The sequence below is a fragment of the Elgaria multicarinata genome, chromosome 7 (assembly GCF_023053635.1).
Source record: "Elgaria multicarinata webbii isolate HBS135686 ecotype San Diego chromosome 7, rElgMul1.1.pri, whole genome shotgun sequence".
In the NCBI taxonomy this organism is placed as follows: Eukaryota; Metazoa; Chordata; class Lepidosauria; order Squamata; family Anguidae; genus Elgaria; species Elgaria multicarinata.
Genome location: NC_086177.1, coordinates 103393968 through 103416373, shown reverse-complemented (window position 1 = coordinate 103416373; position 22406 = coordinate 103393968). Strand labels below are relative to the sequence as shown.

General features: G+C 42.6%; 1 protein-coding gene across 5 annotated transcripts in view; it reads right to left on the bottom strand.

Annotated features, from left to right (window-relative positions):
- Positions 1-2896: 2896 nt before the first annotated feature.
- Positions 2897-22406, bottom strand: part of PHF20L1 (PHD finger protein 20 like 1) — a 62505-nt gene continuing 42995 nt past the window's right edge. For all 5 annotated transcript variants that reach the window (XM_063131153.1, XM_063131152.1, XM_063131156.1 and 2 more), the window contains 7 exons: positions 18565-18732; positions 17562-17743; positions 15577-15676; positions 13566-13761; positions 11082-11451; positions 7082-7247; positions 2897-4978 (listed from right to left, as the gene is read on the bottom strand). In XM_063131153.1, coding sequence (XP_062987223.1) covers positions 4836-4978; positions 7082-7247; positions 11082-11451; positions 13566-13761; positions 15577-15676; positions 17562-17743; positions 18565-18732 — 1325 coding nt within the window. In that variant the 3' untranslated portion in view covers positions 2897-4835. The remainder of the gene's footprint in view (positions 4979-7081; positions 7248-11081; positions 11452-13565; positions 13762-15576; positions 15677-17561; positions 17744-18564; positions 18733-22406) is intronic.

The window sequence follows — 22406 nt, the reverse complement described above, 5'->3', positions numbered from 1 at the left end:
CTTTTTTATATTGTATTTTATATCATGTTTTTATACTGTTCGTTTTATACTTTGAATGGTTATAATTTTTGTGAACCACCCAGGGAGCGTCAGCTATTGGGTGGTATAAAAATGCAATAAATAAATAAATAAATTAAATAAACCACTGAATTTGCGTTTCTTGCTATAACATTGCTATCTATGCTGCTGTATGGAACCTAAGCTGCTCCCGCTCCTAGGGATGGTTTCTGAATGTTTCCCAGACCAGCTCTTCATGGCAGGTTTTTTATTCACATTAAACAAAAGGAGGCGAGCATCCAATACAGGTCAGAAAAAGGAGAATCATAGAATCATAGAATAGCAGAGTTGGAAGGGGCCTACAAGGCCATCGAGTCCAACCCCTTGCTCAATGCAGGAATCCACCCTAAAGCATCCCTGACAGATGGTTGTCCAGCTGCCTCTTGAAGGCCTCTAGTGTGGGAGAGCCCACAACCTCCCTAGGTAACTGATTCCATTGTTGTACTGCTCTAACAGTCAGGAAGTTTTTCCTGATGTCCAGCTGGAATCTGGCTTCCTTTAACTTGAGCCAGTTATTCCATGTCCTGCATTCTGGGAGGATCGAGAAGAGATCCTGGCCCTCCTCTGTGTGACAACCTTTGAAGTATTTGAAGAGTGCTATCATATCTCCCCTCAATCTTCTCTTCTCCAGGCTAAACATGCCCAGTTCTTTCAGTCTCTCTTCATAGGGCATGTGTTCTCAAGTTGCAAAATGTTTATTTTCACAAAACCCGATGTGTTTCAGGCTGTACTTTAAAGACCTTCCTCAGGGGGCTCTGAAATTAATAATACGATAAAATACATTAAGGTAACACATAAAAGTACAATATACAAATCCTTACTTTTTAGAAGATAGTGTCTGCAGAATTTCTTCTAGCAAAATTCCTGCAGAATACAATTATTTTGCTAAAAGAAATTCTGCAGACACTATCTTCTAACAAGGAAGGATTTATATATTGTACTTTTATCAAAGTTGTATATGATTTTAAATAGTATAGATGCATAGGCCTTAGTAGCACCTGGTTATATTAAAAAGTTTGTAATACTTTACGTATGGGCATAGGCCCTTGTGGCAATGTGCTTAACCTAAATATATTACGTGTTATCTTAACGTATTTTATTGTATTATTAATTTTATAGCCCCCCTGAGGAAGGCCTTTGAATAAAGTACAGGCCAGAGCGTGTCAGGCTTTGTGAAAATAAACATTTTGCATCCTGAGAACCCGTTTCTCCTTTTTCTGACCTTCTTAGTCACGTGGCAAGGGAAACTGCAGGCACAATCAGAGGTGCCAGAAAAAATCAGAACTGCCACCTGCTCAACACGGTCCTGGCGGAAAGTGTCTGGTGTGCACCTGCATTCGTAAACAATAACATTTCACTGGCTTTAGGAAGCTGCCTTAGACCAAGGTCAGACCACTGATCCATGTCACTCAGTGTTAGTAACAGCAGACGCGGGCAGAATCCAGGTTTGCGGGAGCTACTTCATTTTTTCCTGGAAGCCCAAGGTCGACCAAGTGAAGCCCGGGGCAAAATAATGATTGGGTGTGTGGATTGGGGGTATTTCAAACAGCACCCCCATGGCCCTAAGATCAAATCTACATCTGATTTCCTAGAGATGAAAGGTTCTAAGTTTAATTAGGGACTTGTTGCTGTTGTGCACCATAAACCCTTGCTGGTTTCCTGCAAACCATCCTCCAGCAGCGTACTACTAAAAAGGTAGGCAACCTGGTACGCCTTCAGAAACCCCTCATTTGAGCAGGGGGTTGGACTCGATGGCCTTATAGGCCCCTTCCAACTCTGCTATTCTATGATCTACACTGACTTGCAGTGGCTCTCTGGGCTTTCAGAAAAGCATCTTTCCCAACCCACTTGGGGATGGCAGGGGTTGAAGCCAAGGTCTTTTGCATGCAAAGCATCTGCTTTCCCAGAGACCTGTGGCCCTCTACCCATAACAAAGACAGAGGCCAAAGCCCAGCTAATAGTTGTGTCAGGGCGAAACCAGTTCAAGGCATAGGTAAGGTCTCACAGGACTGTATGTGCCTATTAAAAAAAATTCCAGTCAACTAACATGTCAGGGAGGCTTCACTAGAACCCTTCCCTCTGATATACTAGCCATCTATATGGCAGCTAGAAGCCCAGCTAAAAGGATATGAAATTTCTGTTCACAGAATATCCATTTTATCATTGTCTCACTTCGTTATGATTTCTCACATTTGTTTTTGTGCTGCTGTTTGTGCACATGCGGAATCTGGGAGTAACATACAGCAGAGCTTTCTTGTGAGCAGATCTGCTTATTGAGAGAATTTCCAGTCCACCATGTTATGGTACAGTGATTAACTGATTAAATCGAAATACTTGAATAGCCTAGTAAAGTCAATAGTAAATAGGGACAGAATCAGAGTATCTCTCCTGAATTACTGTGGCACTGACTTTTTTGTTTCGTTAGTTAAGCCACAAGGCTCATTGCAGAGGTTAACATTTTTCAGAAAGTCAAAAACAGAAGGTCCTGAGAGGCATATTCAGTTGCTGTTATCTTTTAAACAAAGCTAGCCAGGGCATAACGTCACTGCAGAACCATGAGTTCAACTATACTTTATTTGCAGAAAATCCCAAATTCAATGGGCCGGTATGTCCAGCTCGAAGGATGCCAGATTGCAGGACGAGTTGACAGTATTGGGTTAGAAGGAGCAACGGGTCCGGCTCATTATAAGGCAGCTTCATATCAAAGCCCGTAACAAAATATTCAGAGGCTTAGGTACATTTTTGCAACATAATGAGAGGCATTTAAATCAAACCGGGTGACATGTAATTTTTTTTTTTTTTAATCATTTAAGCAGAGGGCAAGAAAAGTGGAAGAGTGCAGAGTATGCAGAATAGTTTAATAAACAGCTTTACATACAGTACCTTACATATAGAACAGTGTATCTGCAAATTTAAATACATTTGTCATGTACAGTGCCTGTACTTTTATCTGAGGGGGAGCTTCAAGTTTACTGCCCATTATGCAGCTCTCTCGTATGCTTTTCTTCCGATCACCAGCACTGAAACAGTCGGGGAGGCATAAAGAGTTCAAGTACTCTGCTATCATCCATTACAGCCTCTTTTGAACAGTCAATATTTTTATAATTTTTAATTTTTTTTTACAAATTTCAAAACCTGTACATACATTATTTTCATTTTCTCATTCTCTCTCTCTCTCTCTCTCTTTTTTAAGAAACGGTTAAAAGGTAACATTTTAAATATTTTGTCACCAAGGTCTTAGTCTATTGTAATAAAACTAGACTTGTCATTATAAATATGTAGTATGTCTTTCTGCGTTTGACTATATTTTACAGAATCACACGCAGAGAGACATATATACATATCCCCAAATGTATATTGTAGCACTGGGTGCAGAAATAATGCAGATCAGCAAGAGTAAAGTGAAGACTCTGGACTTGGTCCAGAAACAACTTTTTTTTTTAAAATGGCAACTAGACTGACTTTGGTTTCACAATGCTTTGCCAACTCATGGGAGTTGGCATTCTGGGAATTGTAGTCCAACACATCTGGAGCGCCCCAGGTTGAGGAAGGCTGCTCTAACAGATCATGAATTTTCACCATATCCACTTTAGAAGGGCAGGTACCAACACACTATGATTTTGATTCACAGGGGATGATCCTACAGGTCATTCCTCATTTCAAACAGTGTGGGAAAGATTTATTTGGGCAAAGATACAGGAACTGTTGATCCATTCCAAGATTCTTGGCCTACGACAGGCCGATCTCACAGAGAGATACCTGCCTACATAGACACCCCACGTTGCAACGTCTTTTCAGGTTTTTCAGACAAAGTCTAAAAATAGTAAACATTGGAAACGCCCCCAATTTCATCTCAAATTGCTGGCATTGTGGACACTCTTCTCAATCCTCAATCCAGCTGAGGATAAGTATTTAGGAGAGCTAACCAGAGCCATTCAGGAGAAAGAAATTTAAAATGGTACTGTATCCCTGAATACTGTAGTTACAGCTAACACAAATATGGACTAGGTACAATTCCGGATGGTTTGCTGGCAATATGGAGGACTTTGCCGGGGAAGCGGGGTGGGGGAAGAGAAACATTGTTCCACCGACTCAACTCTCCTGTTTCAGTGGTTTTTTAAAGTGTTATTTGGCACTAATGACCTTTATCCTCCCACTTCTGTTTCTAAAAACGAGCATAAGATCACTGCAAGGAAGGTTTTGCTTAAAAAAATAATATTCATAGAGAGGCCACCACAAAAAACAGTCTCTTTTCAAAAAGGAAGCTAGCAGTTTTCATTTTCATGGATAATATCTGTCACAAAAGGGACAGGCATTTTGTTCAATTTTTCCATCCTTCAATATGCCAGCAGTTACAAATCTACTTGTTCTGCTATCAACACTGAATGAAAATATTGCAAATTCAATCCTTTTTCCAAGGTGGCTTTCTTTAGCTGGCTTAATTTGTTGTTTTTAACCAGTTTGAGGATTTCACCCCGATATTGCCTGGGAAAACGTATGAAACATTCCTTCGTAGAGTTTTCGACCTCATTGTGTGTGGAGAGAAGAAACAATCTCAGCATTTTTTCTACAACCTTGCAGGCCATATTAGCGTGACCCTTCCTTGATACCTCTTCCATTTCCTTTTCTCCCCTTCTTTAGATCTTCTGGATAATGAGACGATCGGCACAGAACAGGGAATAGTGTTCTAGCTTCTGTTTTTTTTAAAATTCAGTCTTCTGGATAATAAGAAACTCATTGCAAGAGCCTATTTGTGTATTTCTTTAGCCTTCCTTTTGTCATACTGAACAAAGCGTTGCTATTTGCTGGACTTTTCCCATGTCAGATATGAGCTGTTTGATCCGACGCTTGAGCTGAGGCAGTCGTGCAAGGGGATCCGGTGGCTCCAATTCTCCAGTGAAGTCAAGCCAGCTTTCTAGAACTACATAGGTAAGAGACACAAATGTCCTATTAGACATAACAATATCTTCACTAAGTCTGAGAGTAACACTAAATGATAATTTGGAGTGTCGCCACAAGGAGGAGACCAGAGGCATTCACTTACGATTTCAAATAACTACATCTGGTTGTTTCGTCTGAATCAGGAACTGCAGTTAGTTTTAACTATGGATTGTTCAAAGAAGCCAGGATCAGAAATCACAGTTTGATCTTAGCTTGTTTTGAGGGGGGAGAGGACACAAAGAGTAAACTCAACAGTTTTTCCTGGTTCAGAAGAAAAAGCAAAATGAGGTTAGTTGAAAACAGAAGCAGATGGAGCCATGTCAGAAGAGTTATATAGGCCTGGCTGATAGAAATCAAAAACTCAGGCTTAGTCTTTGTTTCAAGAGCATTGCACAAATAGCCTGGAGATGAACTTCTCAGAACTCTTTGACCAAAGGTTAAACTGTTTGAATAAATCAGCTCATTATAAGTGGGACCACTTATAATGAGCTGATTATAATTACGTAAATATGACTAGATGTGATATCAGAGATCACCTCATTTCCTTCTGTACCCTCAGAACCATTACAATAAGCACCCCCTTAATAAATACTAGTTGCACAACACTGTCGAGCCATAATCCTGAATGCATAAGAATCTGGGACAATATACACATATTTCTCCCAAAAGAGTTCATCAAATCAGCCAGGGCAATGAATGATTTGAGTTAACCAAATAATTATTATTGATTGAAATTGTTTGGTTTTCTCAAATCAGTCATTGTTTGGGTTACTTGGGTGAATTCTTGAGTGCAGGGGTGAGTGGGTAGGTACTTTATTGCACCAAGTTCACGTTTCTCCCTTCTGTTAATTCTGCAATCCAACATAGGCGTAACTTAACTTCTAGTATAGGGATCAAACAATAGAGTAACATCAGTCAATCAGTTATTGTATTGGTCAGAGGTTACTGTGGCGTTACATCCCACAAGTCGGTTCCCTAATGTATGTCTGTATGGTAAGTCTGTGGTGTGTTTAGAATGTTGACCTGAGTGGGTGGAGTTACAATGTCTTAGGAGGTGGGAGAAGTGATATATAAGGGAATGACTGAGGGGATTGAAGACAGACTTTTAGGTACTCTCAGGCCACAGCTAGACCTAAGGTTTATCCTGGGATCCTCCAGGGTTCGCCCCTGCCTGAGCACTGGATCCCCTGTGTGTCACCTAGATGAACAGGTTTGACCCCTGGAAGATCCTGGGATAAACCTTAGGTCTAGCTATGGCCTTAGAGTCTTTAGCCTTTAGTGCTTTAGCTCTCTGTGTGGAGAGTACTTGGGTTCTGGAGAGTTTGAGGTTCAGTATAGAGAGTGGTGTCTTTTGAGTGGGGTGTGCAGATAGGCAGTTTGTGTAAAATAAACAATACTGATAATAAAATTCAAGGGTGAATGTGTGTGCAACAGGAAAGCCTGTATGTGAATGGGTGAAAGGATTGGATGAGAGGTTTCAAAAAGGGTTTTAATTGTTTTATTTTGAAACAAAGCTTGTGAACTTTTAAAATAATTTTTAATCATTTTGTTTTAACTACCACAAAAATCCCACGTGTCTGTTTGGCATTTATCATCTGAAGTTTATTCATTTAACACCCACTCTGACAATAATTCACCTCAGCACATATAATTCACAGCGCATTATTTTATTATTGAAATCCTTCTCCATTTAACCCCTTTCTCCACATAGTTTGGAGAAAGGCGGTGCTTGTCCCTCGCCTCAGGCGTATCAAGCGGTGGTGCTTGGCTTGATCAGGGAGTGTCCACGGCCGGGCCTGTTGTTCAGAGACTGTGTCGTGGCAGTTACAAACACATATTTGGAATACAGTAGAACATTCCATTATTCTTGAAACGGTCTACCAAACAAGTAGTGACTGCCATTTTGTGATACACAGGTTGAACCAGTCAAGACAGTGTTCTATCAGATTCAACTTAAACAATGATTGTGCACTTTGAATAGTGCATTTTGCACCTCTTTCTAAACATGCTTCCCATGCTGAGCATTTGGGATGGGGAAGGTGCCAAATTCCAATACATGCTCTTATTGCCTTAAGATAATTACCATCCACTTCCTTTTCAATCAGGTCCATTCTACTAGTGACTTCATTCTGTACGTTCTCTATGTGGGTGAGGAGGTTTAGCTGCCACTGAAGACGGGAGTCCACACGTTCTTCGGCTCCTCTTTTTTCATTAAATACAAACACAGTGTTCCCTTCAGCTGAGTGTCTCTATATGATGGCCACAAAACAGAACAAGGTTAGCAAAAAGCCTAGTCACAATTTAAGGCCGCGGTTTCGCAACACCTGCCCACAGGAACAACTTGATGGAGGCAACTTTCATGTAGCTTCAGGAGTGCGATTAAGCAGAACAGCTGCTTTTGCATGACACAGCACAATGAGAGGGCAACCAAGGTGATTTCCCTGCTGCTGAGAACATAAGTAAATATGACTTATACTGGGCTCCCATGATTTCAAAATGTGGGCAAGATGATGATAATGAGAATGATAATAATTTATTTGTTACCTGCCTCTCCCTCTGGATCGAGGCAGGGTACAACACAAATAAAAACACCATAAAATACATAAAACTAATTCAAACGTTTAAAACCAGTGCATCATTAAAAGCAGCACTCCATTAAAAAAGGCATTTTAAAATTCAGCTGGGTAGGCCTGCTGGAAGAGGTAAGTCTTTATGGCTTTCTTAAATTCTGGAAGACTATTAAGTTGATGAATCTCTCCCGGGAAGCCATTCCACAAACTGGGAACGGCAGAAGAAAAGGTCCTCTGGGTAATAGTTGTCAGCCTTGTTTTTGTTGGCTGGAGTAAATTCTTCCCAGAGGACCGGAGTGTGTGGGGTGGATTGTATGGGAGAAGGCGATCCCACAGGTAGCCTGGCCCCAAACCATGTAGGGCTTTAAAGGTGATAACCAACACTTTATACTTCGCCCGGAAACTAATTGGCAGCCAGTGAAGAGATTTTAAGATTTTAAGATTTTATTTCTTACCCGCCTCTCCCTCTGGATTGAGGTGGGGAACAACTATAAATACAATAAAATATAAATCAAATACATAAAACTGATTAAAAGAGCATATAAAACCAATACTATATTAAAATAACAATCATGACATCTTAAAATACTTAAATTAAAAATTCATCTGGGTAGGCCTGCCGGAAGAGATTAATCTTTATGGCTGTCTTAAATAAACAAGAGCTTAAAGGTTCGGCTAGACTGTCTCCATAGAGTATTACTATACAAAATATAACATGCTAAAAAATCTCAATTTGCTTCCATTTAGCTGTTTTTTTAAAAAAAAAATCAGCACATTTCTAGCCCTTACGTCTGTCGGCAACAGCCTGAACATCTATGGTCAGCATTTCAGATGTCTAAAGACTTCCAGTGACTTTTACTCATAGACTGAAATAATGTCCTGACTTCTTTCATTCTACTTTACTGCTTTTATTCCGTCTACAGTACTGCCCACTACTTCAATCTTTACCAAAAAGTAACTTTGAAAAACTGAACTGTGGAGAAAGAAGAGAGAGAGAGAAAGAGCAATAGCATGCAAACGTAATTTCCGTGTTTCATCTGACTCCCAATCCTAAAAAGGCCAGCTCTGTTTATATGGACTGATAACAGTATGCTGAATGAGGCAACTTTAAAATTGACCAATGCAGTAAGTCAAACCGCGCACATTAAAAAAGAAAAAGAAAAGAGCAGGGTGGAATGGGAACACTACCGACGAGTAGCATTTCATTTTTGTACATTCCACCAAGTGCATGTAGGTACTATGAAATTAGTCAATCTCAAAAAGCATTTAAAAGGTGAGACCACAGCGCTCACTTGACACCACTTTCCTGGGGCGGGATGCGGGGGAATGTTGCTGTCTTGGGGCCAATTCACTTGCCATGGTTTCCTCAACAGGCATCACTTCTGTGTAGGAAAACGACACCAACTCACAGAGGAGCACATGGCAGGGAGGCTTTATTTTAATTAATTTATTTATTACATTTATATCTCGCCTTTTTTCCTCCAAGGAACCCAAGGCGGCATACATAATCCTCCTCCTCTCCATGTTATCCTCACAACAATAACCCTGTGAGGTAGGTTGGGCTGAGAGTCTGTGACTGGCCCAAAGTCACCCAGTGGGTTTCCATGGCCGAGTGGGGGCTAGTACCCGGAACTCACCGTAGCCACTCCACCACACTGGCTTCAGGTCTGTATGGAATCCCTTCCAGCCCTTGTTTAGTGCCACCGCCTGCTTTCCTACCTTCCAGTTGGTTTCTTCTTAAATCACCAAAGGGGACCAAGGAAATAACTGCAAATTCTCTGTGGTTGCAGCTTCTTTGGCCCTCTCTGGTGCACTGCAAGAAGGAGCCAGGCGGCAGAAGTGAGAGCAGACTGGAAAGGACTGTACCAGCTGCCAGAAGTGATCCGCTACTATCCCAAGTGATGCCTGTCCATGTGGAGATAGGCCATGGTTCCGGTGTGAACCAGACCAGCTCTGTGCGTGCACTGCCATTTGTGTTTCACACAGTCATGTTCTGCTACGTGCACCTAGTTTAGAAACTCTTCGCACCCATCATGGCTCTTCATGCACCAGCGATCACTTACCGAAAAAGATAATCAGATCCAAGGGGTTTTGTTGATTCAAGTTACCCAATGCAGTGGAAACAACAATGGAAGAGATTTCGGAATGTCAAGGTTCACCTATTGTTCCCTCTCAACCAACCGGGCGCAGAAAGGGTGGGGTTTTCTATTGCATAGCAGTGCTTGAGCTCTGGAGTGCACAGCCAGAAATGCAAAAGTCTCAGGGACACATTACAGAAACAGGAGAAAGCCGGTTGTGCATCTTACGCCACCCATGCTACTCCCATCGGCTGGGTGGATGGGCAAGGAACCAGAGGTTAGATTAAAAGCCACACAAGGGTTATAGGGGTGGGCTTTGTTGTATACAATAAAGAAGGAATTTTTGAAATACGTTTCTCCCTTCCTGCTGCTGTTTGAGAGGATAGACAAAGGAAGGCATGATGTCAACTGGAAACAGGTTGGATAATGCTATTTTTCTATGTAGTCACAGAGTTTATGGACGGCCAACCTGCTTGGGAAGGGACACGTTTATAGCAAGCTGTGGGGAGTTGTGGCAATTCTGGGCCGGTGCCTATGAGCCCGGTTATGGCATACAGTCAGGCTGCAGTTGGCATCAGCCTGATCCATAAATGACTATGGACTAAACCATGCCAAGGCAAATGTACACTAGAGTGTCGCTATTGGTCGTCCATCACTGATATAGCTGGAAGAGGCCTAACAGATGATCTCCTACAACCTGCTACCCTGAACTAGCAGTACCCTGTGCCTTGGAGTACTTCGGCCTCTAGAAGTCTACTAAGCCAAGAAGCAGGCAGCAGTGCATCATGGGAGAGGCAGGCAAGCCTGGTTATGTCATAGCTAGGTCTATGGGCCCTGCTCCTCCTGCTAATGACTGACACAACCTCCCGCTCCGCTGCATTTCTCCTTCACTGACTGTCCCACTTGTGGGATTAGTGCTACATGTAAAGTACCCCCAACGTCTTCCCAAAAGCCTCCAAGACAAAGGCTCCCCAGATTCCAGGTGATTCTATTGCTGAAATGCTTCAATAGTTAAAGAAGTGCTTTCTAATGTCTTAGGACCTTAATGGCTTAAAAGCTATTCTCAGTGGCTGGCATGAACCGCCATTCCAGGTGTTCAAGACCCTTTTAAATATTGCAAATATGGCAGAATCTTCTTTTATCTAGACTAAAACAGTACAGGTTTTTATTCTAACTTCCCCTTTCATAAAAACATCCAGAGGGGATAGCCATGTTAGTCTGCAGGAGCAAAGACAAAGATTCCTGTAGTACATGAAAAACTAACCACATTTATTACTGCATAATCTTTCATGGACTGAAGTCCATTCCATCATTTCATCAGATGCAAGAATAACAATACATCTGCTATTCTTTAAGGCACTACAGGGCTCTGTTGTTGTTTTTTGCCTTCATAACTAATGCCTAGAAGGCTACATAGATGAATGGCTAGTTTTACCTGATGGCTGAAACCATCTTCTTTAGATGAATATTGTAAACAGTTTTTATCTTCTAAGAGAAGCTCTTGATCATCCTCGAAACTGCTGGTATCGTCGTCGTCTGAGCTTATAGGGTCGGTCATCAATTTGCAGTCCTGACCAAAATTCTGGGGCTTCTGGTAGCTGTGCTCACTTGTAATGTACGTTTCCTCCATCTTCTGGGGCAAACTACGGGGCTCTTTATGGTTTTGACCATGGTACGTCCTTTCAGGTGGCTTAATAGTATCTGGCACAGCCAATACCCTTCTTTCTACTCCAAGAGTTATTTGGTCTTGATCCTTCCGCAGACCTGTACAAGCCCACAGATGAAGGTCGGGGTGATGCTTATTCCTAGAAAGAAGAGAGAAATACATGATCAAATGAGCAGAGACATGAAATCAATTTAAGCAGGCTTAACAGGAGGGGTATCCCCCACCACTCCAAATATAATCCATGATTAAGATTTTTTTAAAGGGTAGATTCAGATGACTGACTTCCTAACATGTGATGTCTGAAGTATTCAGATGCCAAATCAAGAAGACCCAGTTTGTCTCACAATTAGCAGAAGTCATTAGTGTGTGTGTGTGTGTGTGTGTGTGTGTGTGTGGTTCAAACCCTCTGTAACATCAATGAGATGTGTCGTAAATATAGATTAGCAAACCAGAAAAGCGAGTGCAAGCAGGGCCTTTTGCCTTTTTGAAACTCAGGGCTCATCTACACCAAGCAGGATATTCCACTATGAATGCGGTATCGTATTTCTTCGATTGTAAGACGCACACTAATTTCAGTACCACCAACAGAAAAAAAAAACCCTAAGACGCACCCCATTTTTAGAGATGTTTATATGGGGAAAAAAGGGCATCTTAGAATCGAAGAAATAGGGTATGTACCGTATTTCTTCGATTCTAAGACGCCATTGATTCTAAGGCACACCCCATTTTTAGAGATGTTAATTTGGGGGAAAAAGGGCATCTTAGAATCAAAGAAATACTTCCCTCACCGCCCAGCCAACCTCCTCCTCCTCCCCCCCTCCGCACTTTCTTCTAATGGTTGTGTCCTTTTCTTTTTTCCCTCTGTGAGAGAAGAAACTGCCATTTGTGCAGGAAGAAGGGGGGGCATTGAAACAAAGAGTAAACTTAACTCTCCAGTCCCGCTCTTTACTTGTCTGTGCACCAGGGGACGACGAAACGCGAGTAAGTCCCATGGAAATCGATGGGACTTACGAATAAATTTGCCTAACAAAAAAACAGGCGCTTACCCAACCAGCTCCTCGCTCGCATGGCTCGAGGCTGCTGCAGGAGCTTCCTCTTTTCCTCTTACCGTATTGCTTCGATTCTAAGACACCATCGATTCTAAGACGCAGTCCGTTTTTAGAGCTGTTAATTTAGGGAAAAAAGTGCGTCTTAGAATCTAAGAAATACGGGAAAAGGCAGGAGCCACACTACTGCTTTATAGCAGTATGGAAGTGCACTGACAACTGTTGGGGCCCATTGACACATGCCATATACCGCTTTCATACCGCTTTCATACCGTTATATCCTGCTTGTAGATGTGTCATGGGCCCCAACAGTTGTCAGTGCACTTCAGTACCACTATAAAGCAGTAGTTTGGCTCCTGCCTTTTATATACCGCTTTCATAGTGGAATATCCTGCTTGGTGTAGATGAGCCCTCAGTCTCATGCAGCGTTGGCGCCGTTGGCCGAATGAATTATCACGGTTGTGCAGTGAATACACAAACTCTTCTGTGCACCTAATAAAGGTTTCACTAGACTCCGTGTAACTGTAATGATCACACATTGTAATTCTGCCTGGAAGGACCATATCACCTCGATGTTTTGTACAGTGCCTGGCACTTTAGTCTCATTAAACAAGTACCTAGCTACAAACAGGTATTTTTTATTTATTTGCATTTGTATACCACCCCATAGCCGAAGCTCTCTGGGCGGTTCACAAAAGATAAAAACACATAAAAATATATACAAAAATTAAAAACCACGAAAACATGCAAAATGCACATACATTTAAAACCACTATAACAACTTTACAAATGATGAGCCAAAAAATAGACCCAGGCTCATTACATATTTCTAAACGCCTGGGAGAAAAGTCTTGACCTGGCGCAGAAAAGATGACAATGTTGGCACCAGGCAGGCCTCGTCAGGGAGATTGTTCCACAGTTGAGGGGCCACCACGGAGAAGGCCCTCTCTCTCTTGTTGCCACCCTCCAAGCTTCCCTCGGAGTAGGCACCCGGAGGAACTCCTCTCCCTTAGAACCAATTGAATTCCTATCCATTAGAACCAGGAACTGTTTTCCCAAGTCATTCCATCCTTGCTGCACAAATAAAAAAATATCTTCCTGAGTGTTTGATTGCTTTACTGAGATAGAGAGAAAAATATCCTAATCCCCACCACTGGTGGGGTGAAGGGGAGAGAATGTTATCTGCAACACCAGAATATATACTTACTTTAGTATCCCAATCTTCAGCTGTAGCCCATGCAGTATTTCTGTAACACCATACACGTCAGCCAGGAGGTGGTGTGTTGACACTATCTTTTTGGCATTCAAGTGAGAGTAGTTCTCTTTTAAAAAAGACAGACCACACATGTGGCCATTATTCAACCAGTCTTTATCATAGAGATATTTGGCACTCCATCTCTGACCTAGAGACAATGTGAGAATCAGATTGTATTCTGTTGCCACAGTTAAAACACAAACACACACACACACAGTCTATTTCTTCTATCACAGCCTGTAAATCCGGTAGGTGGGCAGATACAAAAGTGTTGATATGGCGAGGCACTGGGAAATCACTCTTTTTTTATCAGGAATTCAACAACATCCATAGGGACCCATTCACACATTTTGTTTTATTCATTTAATGCTCAGATTAGAACAATCTCATAGCTGGAAGAAATGTGTGCATGCCGACATTTGAAGCAGAAGGGCTGATGGTTTCCCTGTGACCAGGGCCACCATCCAAGGAAGGCATGGTTGGGCACCTTGTGAGGGACCCACACTTCCACAGCGCCCACTGACAAGAGCCCTGGAAATGCTCCTTCTTTCACCGCTGGAACCTGCTAGTTCAACTACCTCTCGTTCTGAACTAGGCAGAACTGGTGGCGAGGAGGAGGAACAACAGACACCACTGCCTACTTGCTCAATGGCTCTCTTGCTTTCCACCAAGCGATTTGTATCAATGATGAGAAAGAGAATGAACCGTGAAAGCAGCTCTTTACAATGGTGGTGAGGTGGCAGACCCACTGAGGGAGGGGGGAGCCTTGAGGGTGTCTTGCCCAAGGGCCCACAAAATCCTGGAGCCAGCACTGCCTGGGTAGGTATGCTTCTGACCATTTTGTTCTCTCCCCCTCTCCCCTCCCTGCCACCCAAATATCACTCAGTTCTTTATCCCCAGAATGTTCCTGGATACGCAGCTACACCCAGAGGCCCAGTTTGTGGTGGTAGTTTTTTACCAGCTCCAAGTGGTGAAACAACAGCACCCCTTTCTATCAAATATAAAACAGGCGACTGTAATTCATGCCTTCATACCAGCACCTGGGGAAACAACATCTGATATACCAGGCACAACTGAGGTTGATGTTTCTCTAACTTAAACAACTTAGGCCCAACGTACCTTAAAGACCATCCTTTTGTCTCACTGTCATCTGAGATCAACCCTTAACCAAACCATCTGGATGCAGAAAGAGATGCTCTTGGCAACACCCCACTCCCAGTTACAGGACTCTCTCACTTGGGTGATTTACTAAAGTTGGGAGCCTGAGCATTTTAAGAACCCCTTGTAAATCTGGTTTGGAACACCATGGAGTGGGGGCAGTAAGGCTTAAGTTGATGAGAGGGGTTGTGATTTTTATGTAAGTTTCTTTGCAATTTTCTATTTCAGCGGGGTGTCTACAGACTTCTTAAAATTGTAGAACCTTCAGAAAACGTGAATTATACATCGTAAATGCACACAGCAAGGAGAGCAAGCATTGTCAGCAGAACACAATGACCCCGTTCAGACAACACGCTAAACCATGCTGCTTAACCACAAAATGGTTAACGGAATGCTTAACCATGGTTTACAGTGTCGTCTGACGCACGTTTTCCCATTAACCACATTGTGGTTAGGCTCACTAAGGAAAACTTAACCACAAAAGGGTTAAAAGTGTTGTCTGCAAGCATTCCTGATGTGGTTAGCATTAACCACAGCTGAACATGGTTAAGCTAACCACAAAGCCCAGAGTGGACTGAACCAGGCCAATATTAGACTCCACTTGGGTAGGGCGGGGCAGGAAAGGGCTGTACACTAGTTGCAGTAAAACCCTGCAGGTGAACCCCCGCAGAAACCATCACAAATGTTGGCTGTGTAAATAAACCATTTGCATGGGTGGAACTGGGAAGTAGTCGTTGTACCAATTAATTAACATGGAAGTAGAGATCTTGAAATTTCGGACCTTAGTTTGAAAATGTACTCATACCAGGTGGGTCCCTGCAAATGTAGCAGATGTACTGCTCTGGAATGCTGTCCTCCAACAACCCCATGCAAACGCTGTGCTGCCAACACAGGCACTCTTCACACTACGGTGACGATAAAGAAAACAACAACAGAGAAGACAATGCATGAGATGACAGAAACACTGTTCTAACACTTGCTTGGTCAAAACACGAGGGAGAAGATTGCTGAAGTTACCACACCGCGACTACGATGTGTATCTGATGCAAACAGAGTCAAGTCCTATTTAAGCTTATTTACCAACTCTTTACTTACTCCAAAGACAGGTCAACAGAGCAAGACTGTAGCAGTAGAATCTCCAAGAGTTTTCAATATTTCTTAGCTGAGTTTTTATGTCAAACAAAGTTAAAGCATCAACAAAACAGTCCCCTTGGGCATATAAAGGTTCAATAAATGAAAAATACTATTAATGCAAAGTTTGCAGAGTAATATTTTACAATTCAATACTGAATTAGGACATGTTAGAAAATTTCCAAAGTCAAACTTTTGACAACTGAGGTGGGGTGGGGATGGATTTTGAAGAAAAGCTAGAATCCAGAGACAGCGGGAAGGGAGAAAAAGCCAAATCCAGAGCGAGCGAGCATGGGAGCACACACACCTATACACAGAAAACACGTGGCACTCCCAACATTTTGTGATTGGCCATACCCCCTATGGCAATTTCTGGTGCACCCAGGATATTTTTTCAAAATGTCAAGTATCTCCAGAGCCCATAAAATTGGCCACTGTGCCAAATGATGGAAAGTGGCCAATGTAACAACAGTTTTTAATAAGGGATCCAAGAAATTACAGGCTGGTTATGGTTCAATTGGTGGAAAGCACTATGAAAGATAAAATTATCAAGCATAAAGAAGGATAAGTCCTTCTGAAGAAGATTCAACATGACTTCTACAAAGGAAAGTCCTGTCTCACAAACCTTTTAGAAGTCTCACTAAAGACCTCTGAGCAAACATATCCCACGAGATTCCCCGAGGATCAGTATTGGGACTGGTGCTTTTTAACTTGTTCATAAATGATCTGGAGCTAGAAGCAGCCAACTTTGTTGCCAAATTATTTAGGGTGCTAAAAACAAAAAATGATTGCGAAGAGCTCAAAAAAGGATCTCTCTGAACTGGAAGAATGGGCATTAAAATGGTCAATGAAAGCAAATGTAAACAGATGCACATTGTGGCAAAAAAAATTCCTCACTTCACATATACACTGATGTAATCTGATCTGGCTGTGACTGACCAGGAAAGGGACACTGAGGTTGTAGTGAATAGTTCAATGAAAATGCTCACCAATTGTGGGGCTGCGGGGCAAATGGCAAGTTCCATGTTGGGGGTCATTAAGAAAGGAATAAAAACAAAACTATCAATATCATAATGCCTTTATACAAATCTGTGTGCAGTTCTGGTCAGCATACCTCAAAAACGATACTGTAGAGCAGGAAAAGATACAGAAGGTGGCTATATGTCTTCTTCTGAATCAGTTGCTGTGGAATATGAGTGGGAAGGTGCTATTGCACCCATTCCCTGCTTGGGGTGACCCAATAGGCATCTGTTTGTCAACTCTGGGAACGGAATGCTGGACTAGATAGGCCTTTGGTCTGACCCAGCATAGTTTTTCTTATGTTCCTTATTGCAGACTAGCTGCAGCATGGATTCTCAACTATATGTAGTGCAGGGGCCATCCTATTATCAATGGCAGCATAAACCTGCTCCCACACTGAGAGGGCACACTCAAATTATTCCTGCTTTCTTCAAAAACCAAACACTAAAAACTAAGAGGATGAGATAAAATCCCTATTTTCCACACTGAAAGTTTAACAATGCACACTAGTAACTCAAAGCAGCATGTGCCATACAATTCTATAAGGTCCTTTTTGTGAAGGCCCTACAGAAGCAAGGTCTGGATAACTAGAGGCAAAGTCCCATTAAAAAAAATGAATTCAAGCAACAGATTCCTTACCTGAATCATGAATCCTTTTTCTTCATCCATTTCACAGATACACCTGACAATTTCATTGAGAGTATCCTCTTCATCCTGAGATTCTTCAAAATTGGTTGAATCAAAGTCCTGATTATACTCATCACCGCTTAGCAGCAAACTCTCAGTAGAAGAATCATCCAAAAATTCCATATCAGAGAGGTCTGAAATTGAGGGGTGGGTGGGTTAAAAGTAAGTTAGTTGACAAGTAGACAGCACGGCAGTAGATTGTGTCCATCGTTCAAAATGTAAAGGAAGATTTGTTCTTTGAATGGTCCTTTGGATGACAAGTATATGCTTTTAGATGCCAGGTGAAGACCTTTTTATTCTCCCAGCATTTTAACAGTCTATAAATAAATTTTAACTTGGTGTTTTAAATTTGTAATTCTGCATTGCTGCTGTTTTTATATTGAGCTTTTATATTGTATTTTATATTATGGTTTTATACTGTTGTTTTATACTTTGAATGTTTTTAAATTTTTGTGAACCACCCAGAGAGCTCCGGCTATTGGGTGGTACAGAAATGTAATAAATAAGTAAATAAATAAGCACTCCAAAACAAACAACTCCCCCAAAACACCAAATGACCACTAGCAGCACATCTAGCTGATAATTTTTTATAGATTTTTTTTAAAAAAAAAACACTAAAATTTAAAATTTTATAGCTTAAATTCATTTTAAACATAAACGTGTATCAACAGATTTTAAAATGGGAAACGTTTCATTATAAAATACCAGCTTGACAGAAGCTGGTTAGCTTTAGCTTAGGAAAACAAATGGTGACAGACCAGCTCATAGGGCTGTTACAAGGGTTACCGAGGTAACTCAGCACTGCTTAAACATTTGAAGTGCTTCATACAAATGCAAACGCAAACAATTGCGATAACTACATTGGCACGTATTTGGTTATTGCCTTATTGTCTGCAAGCAAAGATGGAATTTCTTTTTAAGAAGCGGAACAGCGCATAGCAGAACGAAAACCTACTTTCACCACTAAGGTCGACAGACAGAATAGCTCGTGGGTACTGATATGACGTGTTGTTCTTCTCCGTAGTCGTGCTTCGTAGCGTCAATGAGCTCCCGGGAGACTTGTTGAATGGGGAGGAGCACCTGTCCAAGTACTCAAGAGAACTATCCTCAAAATCCGAATAATCTGCAAAGGGATTACAGAACATGGCTACGTATTATTGTTAAATATAAGATAGACGCAATATATTACAAACGTGGGTGATATATACAGTATTCTTACATACACAGTTTGTAAATAAGTATATAAAACACTTTCTCCTTGCTGATACACTGCCTTAAACCCCTCCCAAAAAATCCAACGGTGCAGGGGGTTGGACTCAATGGCCTTGTAGGCCCCTTCCAACTCTGCTATTCTATGATTCTATAATTCTAGGGTGGATTCCTGCATTGAGCAGGGGGTTGGACTCGATGGCCTTGTAGGCCCCTTCCAACTCTGCTATCCTATGATTCTATGACTATATAGAAAATAAAGAAAACATTAACAATAATAGTGTCCAGTGTGTCAGCACTCAAGTCTCAATAACATGTTACAAAACAGCATAGGGGAAAATATTTTTGTAGTAAAAGTACAGAATAGTATACACACACACACACACTAATCAGGGCATCTAAATAAACATTCACAATTCTAGGTGTCTAAATAATTCCAGGCATCTAAATAAGCGTCTAAATAATTCTAGGCGACTAAATAAAACAGGTGTCTGGTACAATTCCCGTTTCGAGGAGTCTTCATCAATTAGACGCTTATTCATAGAAGGAGCTGAGGCTGTATGTTTGGGATTGAGCCCTCCAACATTATCTTGTAGTTTTCATGTGGCTGATCTAAACAAGTAGAATACTGTATGTGGCGTTACACCCCACAAGTCAGTTCCCAAATGTATGTCTGCAGTTTGTAAGTCTGTGGTTTTTAGAATGTTGGCCTGAGTGGGCGGAGTTAGAATGTCTTGGGAGGGGGGAGGAGTGATATATAAGGGAAGGACTGGGGGGATTGAGAGGGACTTTTTAGGTACTCTTAGAGTCTTTAGTGCTCTCTGTGTTTAGGGTACTTAAGTTCTGGGAAATTTGAGGTTCAGTGTAGAGAGTGGTGTCTTTGGAGTGTGGTGTGCACGTAGCTGATGTATATTAATCAATACTGATAATAAAGAAAGTTCAAGAGTGATTGTGTGACAAAAAGGAAAGTGCGTATGTGAATGAGTGGAAGGATTGGATGAAAGGTTTCAGAAAGGTTTTTAAATGTTTTATTTGAAACAAAACTTGTGAACTTTTAAAAATAAATTTTAATTATTTAGTTTTTAACTACTACAAAAATCCCACGTGTCTGTTTGGCATTTATCATCTGAAGTTTACACATTTAGCACCCACTCTGACAATCATTCACCTCAACACATATAACTCAGTGTTTTATTTTATATATTGAAATCCTTCTCCATTTAACTCCTTTCTCCACATAGTTTGGAGGAAGGTGGGCTTTATCCCTTGCCTCAGGCGTATCAAGCGGTGGTGCTTGGCTCGAGCAAGGAGTAGCCGCGGCCGGGTCTGTTGTTCAGCGCCTGTGTCGTGGCACTGTATATATCACCCACATTTGTAATATATTGCGTCTATCTTATATTTCACGTGTGCGTCTTTGTGGTTGAGTGCTCAGCACCCCAACTGTGTTTTTGCTATTTCAACCACAGCCTTCTATTTTCTCTACTACGTATTATCGTTGCCAATCAAGACCACCATTCTAAAAAATTTACTTTAACTGAATACTAACCAAATTTTGCTCCTTGTAGAACTGTTTCTGCACCGTTTCTCAAACTGACAAACAGCAATAAAGCCCCCGTTAAAATGACTCGCATGCTGCTTCAATTGGTTCTGAAGCAATTTATGTAAGGAAGTAAATCAAGCAGCAACATCCTGGTTTGCAGAATGCCATTAATCTCCAACAATCAGACAATTCTGGGTGCCTCTGAACATTCCAGAGGAGTGGTGAAATGGCAGCAGAAGCAACTCACTCTTCCCTTTTCATGGTTTTAGATAATGTAAGAAAGCACATTACCATTAAAAGATGTATGAAATTCAAGCATGTGTAGAATGGACAGATCTTGCAGAGGGCAAATGGGCGAATCATAGAATAGCAGAGTTGGAAGGGGCCTACAAGGCCATCAAGTCCAACCCCCTGCTCAATGCAGGAATCCACCCTAAAGTATCCCTGACAGATGGTTGTCCAGCTGCCTCTTGAAGGCCTCTAGTGTGGGAGAGCCCACAACCTCACCAGGCAACTGATTCTATTGTTGTACTGCTCTAACAGTCAGGAAGTTTTTCCTGATGTCCAGCTGGAATCTGGCTTCCTTTATCTTGAGCCCGTTATTCCGTGTCCTGCACTCTGGGAGGATCGAGAAGAGATCCTGGCCGTCCTCTGTGTGACAACCTTTGAAGTAGGGATGTGCTCCGCTTCTAATCGGACCGGCGAATTAGAAGCGGAGCGGGGTGCTTCGCCTCCCCTTAAGGCGGAGGCGAAGAGGATTGGGGGGGCCGGTGGAACGTGGCTAAGAGGATCGAGGTGAAGGCAGATCCTTCGCCTCGATCCGGAGCTCCGCCAGAAAGGTAAGTGGGGTTTACCGGGCCCTGCCGCTGTCGCTGTCACCCATGCGGTGACAGCGGCAGGGCCCGGTAACCCCCCCCCTCCTCTCCCTTACCTGCCTCCGTCCGCGGTCCCTCGACTTCTTCAATTGAGCCCGCAGTTCAACCAGGAAGTCTAGGCCGCACTTGCGACCCAGACTTCCTGGTTGAACCGCAGGCTCAATTGAAGAAGCCGACGGACCGCGGACGGAGGCAGGTAAGGCTCCCCTCCCCCTTGGTCCCTTACCGGGCTCTGCCGCCGTCATCACACAGGCGGCGATGGCGGCAGGGCCCGGTAAAGCCCCCTGCCCTCCTCTCCCGGCCTTACCTGGCACCACTCCCCTCCACTGCGGAGCTCCGATTCGGAGCCGGAGCTCCACGGTGAAGAGGAGCGGAGTACGGGCGGAGCGGCCCGATCTGAAATTCTCGGATCTTCCTGCGGGGCGGAGCGGGGGGTCTGTGCACACCCCTAATTTGAAGAGTGCTATCATGTCTCCCCTCAAGCTTCTCTTCTCCAGGCTAAACATGCCCAGTTCTTTCAGTCTCTCTTCATAGGGCTTTGTTTCCAGACCCCTGATCATCCTGGTTGCCCTCCTCTGAACACGCTCCAGCTTGTCTGCGTCCTTCTTGAATTGTGGAGCCCAGAGCTGGACGCAATACTCTAGATGAGGCCTAACCAGGGCCGAATAGAGAGGAACCAGTACCTCACGCGATTTGGAAGCTATACTTCTATTAATGCAGCCCAAAATAGCATTGGCCTTTCTTGCAGCCATATCGCACTGTTGGCTCATATTCAGCTTGCGATCTACAACAATTCCAAGATTCTTCTCGTTTGTAGTATTGCTGAGCCAAGTATCTGCCCCCTTCAGACTTGCCCAGATTAATACAGTAACTTTTCACTCCTGTGAAGTGCAAAGTGGGTCTTCATAAGGTTTTTCCAGTAACTACCCACTCTGGCCATTCATCACCGAAGCGCGAAATGACTGGATTATTAAGCAGGGATGAACAGGAGCAGCCCATTACTATTTAAAGGGAAATGTGTTGTATTTGTAAAATACGCTGGGCACAACTAAGCATGTGTTACTCCAGTACACTGAGATACGATGCTGGAAGAGCAATTCAGTCAGCAGGCTTCACCTCCTCAGAGCTAACAAGGGCATCGTGAAGAAACACTAAGGCAATTCACGATTTTAT